The sequence below is a fragment of the Coenobita brevimanus genome, chromosome 5 (genome assembly GCF_032717465.1).
Source record: "Coenobita brevimanus isolate Jiangsu-jjx chromosome 5, ASM3271746v2, whole genome shotgun sequence".
Taxonomy (NCBI): domain Eukaryota; kingdom Metazoa; phylum Arthropoda; class Malacostraca; order Decapoda; family Coenobitidae; genus Coenobita; species Coenobita brevimanus.
In genome coordinates, this window is record NC_136958.1 from 34016840 (window position 1) to 34025738 (window position 8899).

General features: G+C 40.7%; 1 protein-coding gene across 1 annotated transcript; it reads left to right on the forward strand.

Moving 5' to 3' along the window:
• Positions 1-1385: 1385 nt before the first annotated feature.
• Positions 1386-8141, forward strand: LOC145398720 (uncharacterized). The gene is made up of 4 exons (XM_080271521.1): positions 1386-1548; positions 1805-2150; positions 2729-2756; positions 7926-8141. Exons 1-4 carry the CDS (start codon positions 1386-1388, stop codon positions 8139-8141), a joined length of 753 nt encoding a protein of 250 aa, XP_080127647.1.
• Positions 8142-8899: the final 758 nt, after the last annotated feature.

Consider the following 8899-nt stretch of genomic DNA (forward strand, 5'->3'; position numbering starts at 1 on the left):
TTCTTCCAGACACTTAAAAAAAAAAAATCAATGTATTATGTGTCTTCTTCACCGTATTCCTAAACAGTAAGTGTGAGACAGGATTCTGTACAGGATATTTCCATATTCCATAGCTACTGATCAATGTACTGTACCGTTATTGCAGTCCCCGGCTAAGACATATAAAGGAACTGTGTAACCTTAAGTGTATTCCTGGTTTGTACAATGAATTTTATAAAGACAGCGAGTTTTATTATGCAATCCCTTTCCTTTACGTTTGGAAAGAGGGGGACAGATTAACTCCGTTAGCAAATTGGATATCTTTTAACTGCTTTCGTAATATCTCCATTGTCTTTTTTTAGCTTGACGAGACCACATGTAATGAACGAGTTAGAGGGGTTTATATAATGTACTCATTTTGTTTATAACTCTATTCACTTGGATAGTTCTACATGCACATATACAGAAACACACACACACACACACACACACACACACACACACACACACACACACACTTTTCTATGCATTGGCTAAGTTCCCAAGCTGACATGCCATTTAATAAACACGTCGTCCAAGTCAGAGACAGTCAGCCAGACAGACAGACAAAAAGACAAAAAGACAAAAAGACAGTTTTATGCTGTTAAAAATGTAGGCTAGCAGAAGGAAAAATTCCTTTGTACCTCGTTATAAAGATGTCATCTGTCCCTCTTCTCCCCTGTTGTTATGTGTGTGTGTGTGTGTGTGTGTGTGTGTGTGTGTGTGTGTGTGTGTGTGTGTGTGTGTGTGTTACCTAGTTTTGTGTGAAATATGAGTAATTTTTATATTTACTTCTTGATATTCTTGCATTCTCGAATTGTTATGCGTGTCATGAAAAACTATTTTGGCTGACACTTTCCCAGGCAATGAGCACACTTTTCATTGTACCTGATGACACTGATAATATATCATTATCGACTGGTTTTTATACACAAAGCGAAAAATACTTCAAGATAAAAAAAAAAAAAAGTATAAATATTCTCGTACTAGCAAATTATAGAAGACAATAATTTAAATTATAACATACACCTATGAAGACATATGAACCCGAGCATACATAAACAATCTCTGGGCTGTATATGTACACTTGATATGGCACCATGGAACACAACAATGAGCCCAACACACAGTTTACACAGAAATGTTCATATTACACATTAAGGTACAGCCGTCCACTCTTCCGCAAGGACCACCCAGAGCATTAGCAATGCTGACCGAGCGAGTAACCGAGATAATAAAGAAGCAGGCGAAACACTTCCAAACCTCCCAGGTAATGCATACTTTTTCGCCGTTGCTGTGTTGCCAAAGGTGATGTGGGAAATCGGAGGTGCAGATACGATCATTCGTGGACTTCCCTCTTTATCAGCATGAGACACCGTGACACCCATCTTACACAACGTACCCGTATCATCGCTCTACACGAGGAGGGTATTAGCAGGAGGGGCATCGAACAGCGACTAGGATGCTTAAGATCTTGTGTTCAGAAATGGATCCAGCGTTGGCAGAATACTGGAAATCTGAATGACCTGGGTATGTAGGTCTCCAAATAAAAGGATGAAATGTCAATAATATGTCTGCATATATGATGTGGTAATATTTTTTTTTTGTAGAAATGTAGTTATGATACAGAGCATCTGATATCGTTAATATTTTGGGTGAGAAAGTTAATTTCAAATTAAAAGTTATTATACAGAGCGACCACAAAATCATTTTTCATTAAATTGGTGAACAAAGTTAATACTACTGTTTACATCCTGTTAATGATTTGTTTAACTGGTGTGACGAGAGAGGAGACGAAGGTCGCGAGCCACAAGTCAGGAGGACGACATCCGGATTGTGCAGGCAGCAGTGAACATGCCGTTCACAAACGCCAAGGCGATCAGAGAGGAGTTGGCTTTGGAGGTGTCCAAAGAGACTGTATGCCGTAGGTTACACCAGGCACGCATCCACCACCGAGTGCCTGCCAAGAAGGAGCGCCTCCCTGACGAAGACCATGCTGCCAGGCTCGCCTTTGCCCAGCAGTTTGTGGGCAAGGAGATGGAGTTTTGGGAGAGGATGGTCTTCACACATGAGAAGTCGTTCTGTCCCACCAACTATGGGAAAATACACTTGTGGAGAAGAGACAGTCCAAGGTAAGTGTAATAAATAAACACATTATTTCAGGAGAATATTTATTAGAATGTGTCAGTCACAGTAGCAAAAAGTATTTCACACCGTTACCATATACTTACAGCATCATCGCAACATTACTCATTGCTGCCATTACCATCCAGTTGACATTTCACTGTTACCATGCATAGTTCATGAACAACAAAGGTTTCATTTCACCATACCCTCTTCCTTTTCTAACAGCCCTTTTATTGTTTGTTACTAAAAACTATTTATCTACATTCTGAGTAGGTAAATGTAACCTTATAACCAGGTAGTCAGATTATGCGATTACTTAAAATGTTCAGTGCATCGGGTATCAACAGCCTCCTAAGACTCGCAGACTAGTACACAATAACATGTGAAATGAATCTAAATTTACAACCTCACCCTGGGATTGAATCCAGATACTCATAATACGCCACCCGGGTGTTAACCCTTAATCCACACCACCAGTAACAGGAAGATAGCGAACCTAGCTATCAGCTGATAAGTATCGGCAACCCTGGACTGGCAAGAGCCAATACATAACAATTGCTTCATTTCGCCATTCCCAATCCAGGGTTCCCGATGCTCAGCAGGGTGCAAGTGTAAGTGTATAATACAGGAAAGATAGGAAGAGGGGAAGTAGGGACAGCAAGGGACAAGAAAATTCAGGGAGGGAGCAGCAAAGAGATGAATATTACTAGGAATAGGGAAGGTGACCATGGGCTAAACCCAGTCTGCTGAGCAGGGTATAGTGAGGTTCACTACTCTCTTTTTATTTATTTATTTTTTTGTGTGTGAGGAGTAAGGTTGATGGCACCCTAGTCTCATAATCAGAGTATCTGGGGTCGTATGAACAATGGAGTCTAAGCATACTTAAAGCTGAATTTGTCTTAATAATATGCTTAAGTCATGATGCTTTGTCTAAGTCTGTTTCACAATGATTTTTCGTGCCTAAAATTACACTTTGCAGAAAAACGCAGTCAGGACGACTCCCGAGGTGTCTTAACCCGCCTTAACCCGCCCCGTCCCGACCACTTTTTCACCACTGGTTCCCCCGTAATCCCGACCATTTTTCGACCCTTTTTTTTTTTTTTGCTAAAACTTTCGCTTTTGGTCAGAAACAATGGTCAGTGGCAAAGCTATTGTTCCCCGGGGTCCATAATTACCCTAAACAGGTATGCCTTGCTCCCACCTGGCCCCGTGTTCTCCGTAGGCGGTCTGAGCCTCTAACGTTTTCTATGGTATTATAAGTCTGGGAAACCAATGAAAGTAAGTAGATATGTATTTATTACAAACATAAAAACATGTGATAAAAGAGTATATTGGATTTTATACAAAAATAGAGCAGAAATAAGCATTGTACCATCGTGCGAAACGAGTAAAATCGGGCAACTTGGTCACGATGAATCGCTAACATTCGAAAATCATGATACATATCATTTTTTTTACTTACATAATACTTCTACAATACCATTATACCATTTTACATTTTATTGAACTGTTTTTACGTATTCACAGGCCTTTTGATAACAGTTAGCATAATGTTAGCGCTTATTTACGTAGTGAGTGAACTCGCTGTGACTGTTGTTTCAACTCGTATTGTGTTTTTTCTACTTACATAATACTTTTCTAATAACATTATACACTTTTCAACTTTATAGAACTGTTTTGAGATAATTTCAGGCCTTACGTAAATATATAGCGTAATAATAGCGCATAATAACACACACGGTGAAGTCGCTATGACTACTATTTCAACTTACAACCTATTTTTGTACTTATATAATAATTCTCCACTAACATTGCACATGTTTACACTTGATATAATTGATATCACATAATTTCAGAACTTATGATGCAACTGAGCGTCATATTAGCGCGTACTTACACAGGGAGTGTTATCGCGATATCATTTGTTTCATCTTACACTAGTATTCAACTTATAAAATACCTTACTACTAACATTACAACAAATTCCACTTTATATAATTCCTATCACATACTTACTGACCAGAATGTGGGTGTACTCGTGACATCAATTATTACAACTTACACTATTGTTCAACTTATACGTTTTATTCATGCTAACATTACACCCGTTTCCACTTTATTTCCTTGCTATCACATATTTACTGACCAGAGTGTTATACTGAGCATCATATTTTCGCAGATTTACACAGTGGATGTACTCATGACATCAATTATTACAACTTACACTATTTTTCAACTTATACGTTTTATTCATGCTAACATTACACCCGTTTCCACTTTATATTCTTGCTATCACATATTTACTGACCAGAGTGTTATACTGAGCGTCATATTTTCGCAGATTTATACAGTGGGTGTAGTTCTCATATCACTTCGTTCAACTTACACTATTTCTCAACTTATACATTACTTTCCTGCAAACATTACACCCGTTTCAAGTTTATATAAGACTTGGCACATACTGACTGGCCTTACCATTATACTGAGCGTCATATCGCCATCCCACACAGTTTCAGTAGTGTAGGAAGCTATGGTACTCTCTGAAACATGGCTGAAGGCACAACGCAACATTGGTGGTGGTGGGGGAGGTGGAGAGCGGCGCCTTTCATCACTCGCACTTCTCTTCCCTCTCCCTTTTCCTTTACCCTTTCACTTCCCTTTCCTTCCTTTCCCCACATCCTGGGGCTGTGTGGAGGAAGTTTGGGAATATTGTATGGCGAAAGACGTGCTGGGGAGTGGCTCCACCTCCTCTCCCCTAGGCCTATGTGCACCACGTGCTCGTGCTGCCTCCCTCACACCGCTTCCCTTTCACCCCGCACTCCCACCACACCACTTTCGCCTTCCCCAGACAAAACACTAGGCCGTACTTTATTTGCCTTCTCGCCCCACCTTCTGATCCTCGGGGTGAGATTTTTTCCTTCCCCAACCACGAGGCAACATCACGTCCTAAGCCGCCGTCATCGTCATCGTCCTCATCCTCGTCCTCATCAGAATCTCTCTCTAGGGGATGGAGAGAGGTCCATGCAGGTGTTTTGGGTGCAGGCTGGCCTTCCCTTGCCTTACGATACGTGACATACCACTTTTTCCTGGGCGAAGGGACCTCCTCATCACTGCTTGTTATTTCCTCCTCAGGCTGCACATAATCTCGATCCACCACATCATCATCAAGTGGAGAATCACTATCTCCAGTGAAGGCATCCAGGGCGGATTGTATTTCGTCATCTGAGAGACCTTTACGCGCCATGTCTGACCTGGGTCACTGCTAACAGGAGAGTGACCGAGACAAGGGCGAGCGCGGGTCATGCGGGGTCTGGGATGCTGCCCGCCTGGGGGCAGGTAGGGGAGGCTTGGGTACGTGGGCGAATCGAAAATCTCGCGCGAATTTTGAAAATTGTGGAAATTTTGAACCTTGCAATTGCAGGACGTTGAAGTACGTCAACGGGATTGGCAGTGACATAACGTGAGGACGTGAAAGTACGTCGACGGGACGCCGCGGGTTAACCCGCCACGTGCCAGTGCCGTTTTAAAACTGTCTTACATAATGCCGTGGCCAGAGCCAATGCCATTTGAAAACATTTAAGATAAAAAACTTCACTGTGACCACAGTTTTTAAAATTTGCAGGTAAAAATGGGCAGGCATGTAAGGTAACTGCTCCTCTACCATCCCCCAGGCTGTCAAGGCCATACACTCACTTACTTCCCCCCTCATGCTCGCTCTGCCTCACTCTGCCTGTGTGCCTCACCCAGTGCTGTACATAGTGAAGCCATTTTACAAATATTTTCATGTAAGTGTAAGTTGTAAATATTTTCCTCTAAGTGTAAGGACTATATAGTGAAGTCAAGTGCCAGGACTGTACGTAATGAAGTAAGGTTGTACCTATCTTCAAGTAAGTGTAATTTAAATAACTTGTTCTTATTTATTGCATTCACTATAATTTTCAGGGGACTATGAGCTTTCGCTTCAAACCAAAAACATTTATTAAATACTCTCCTAAGATTAGAATTCATTATACTTGGAATCTTCTTCTTAATATCCAACTGTCTTTCCTCAATCGGAAATGAATTATTTTTCTCTCTCTTTTTCTTAGTCCTAGCAGCCTGCGAATTGTGTTAGATGCTGAAGTAATAAGTAATCAGAAAAGTGTACTGAACATTGCTATACCTTCCCAGCATAAACATGAGTATACTTTACATAGAAAACGGGTTTCTCTCACGTGCGTGGTGAGCGTGAGAGAGAGGCTATACCTGTACACGAGTATCCAGGACTCGATAAAAAAACTCATTTCCAAGCCTCGGTGAGTATATTAATGGCGACATTCATTGTTTCCACATCAAAATCTATTATTTTAGCCAAAAAAAATGACTGAAAAATGGTCGGCACTGGGGTGACCTATAGGGCTAAAAATAGCCAGCACATGCCGGGTTAAACATTCTCAGCTTACTAATATGACCGAACAGCAACTCTCTCAGCCCCGAGTGAAATGTTGTCACCCTCAGAAAAATGTATTGGAGCTATATAATGACAAAAAAGTTATTAAAAGATACAAATTAGACCATGCAGGGATAGTATATGTGACATTTAGTGAGAGAAGCCTTGCAAAGTCCCTCATAAAAAGTATGGCCATCATTCCAGAACTGAAATGATAATCGAATATAATAAATATAAAAATTAAGCTAAGTTATACATTATTACTTATTTGATTTGTATTATTTATATTATGGTATATGACATTAGTGCCATTCATAGAATCACAACAATGTAGACATTGGAGTGGGATTCCTCCCCTAGCTAGGTCTTTATTAGACCATATAGTCATGCTAGGGTCACAAGAGGGCTCCACCTCTCAGCTGACTAGCTACCCGGGAGGGGTACTAACTCACTACCTCACAGTCTCGAATAGTGTAGATATTACACGAAGAAAAATAGGCTACTTCAAAACAGCGTGGAAACTAATTCCCTTGGGATCTAACCGACTGCCCTGCCATCTGGTGAGTACTAGAGTTAGGAGTACCCCATTGATGGTTTACCAAAAAGCAGTTTTCTCCATTATATTTCTGCCAAGGTAAGCTTGTAATATAATATGCTTGTATTTTAATAATATTTTTGCTAGATAATGTGATAGTTAATGCTTTAAAACCAAAAATTTTCATGCTGTTAATTTTTCTGTGTGGTGTTTCATACTTTGGTTGTTTTGTCTCAAGATTTCACTTATCTTTGCTTAGAATATGACTTAAGTCCTTCGTGGAATACTCTTAAGAGATTTTCCCAACTAGGTTTAAAAGGACAAGTTAAGAGTTAAATTTAAGACACATTTGGGGAATCTTTGTTCATACGGACCCTGGGTCTTATTGCCAGGTGTCGCTCTTATTGAGGATCCTAAGACTTGTAAAACGCTTTATATCTCGTAAGAGAATCCTTTGATTTTGCTATGGGGTTTAGTGTTTACCAGAATTATCATTCTTACTCTCATCTAATTTTGGTGTTGCCTTTTCCTCACAGATATCAGTGCTAACACATATACGAGGAGGCACGAAGTGGAAGAGTCAGAGTAAATGTTTGGGGTTATACAACTCTGCATGGCCTAGGTGATATCTTCCAGATCGAAGGCTGCTTCATTGCTGAAAAATATGTTGATATACTGGAAAACTGTTTCCTCCCATCCCTCAGACAGAGGAATTTCCCTTTCCTTGCCGGCCCAATAATTTTTGTTCACGACCATTGTCCAGTCCACATGGCCAGGGTAGTTCAGAGGTGGTCAGGCAATAACCATAATCTGCAGGTCCTGGACTTGCCTAGTAAGGGTTGCGATATGAACCCCATAGAAAACCTATCAGGTACTATCGTCAACACGTGGGAGCCCCATAGGGAGAGAACTGCTGTGGAACTCATGGACCCCGCCAGGACACAGTGGGAGTTGATGAGAGGTGACCAACACCTGGCAAGGAGTCTCGTCACGTCCATGCCTGATCGCCTGCAGGCGGCCATTGAAAATTAGGGCGAATGGACAAGTTTTTAAATTTGGTGTCTTTGTAACGTGTAATTATTGTTGCTTACTGTATTTCTATCCTTAAATGAACTTGGTGTTTCAACGAAATAATCCTGATTACATCAGGAAATGTGCATAATGTAACAATTATTACTCTTATACGGGATGTTAAGCTAAGCATGGGTGGATACTGGATATCATTATTAACTGTGATAATAAAGAATATCTACAGTCTGAGTGTATTGCATTACTCCTTATATCACCCGTAATTCGCACAGCAGTTGGATTATGCGACTAAACAGAGTGCCTAATCAGCCTGGAAGAAAATACATGTTGGGTACTGAGAAGCTTGGATAGTTTAGGAATTGAATGTTCCATCCATTGCATATAGATTATAATAACACAACAGAAGGCTGCACAAGGCCTGAAAGACTTTCTAGCACAAAGGAGGAGATAGAAAGGAGGAACAGTAAACACGTGGGACAAGGAAGAAAGGTGGGAATAACACGGGATCGCAGGGGCGTCAAAACCCATCAAGTAGTACTGCCCACATCTCTGCAACCAGTACCTACCTACGTGGCTTCGGTGATTGTTTCTCTTCCAATACATGGATCATAGAAGCCTTCATTCCTAGATATGTTTCAGAAATATTTTTATTTTATTTATCTTCATTGATTTTCATGTCTACCATGTTGCAATAAATTTTACCACACGAAACAGTATACTTCACATCTGAACTATGGGTGTTGCTATCTCTGCACTGAACT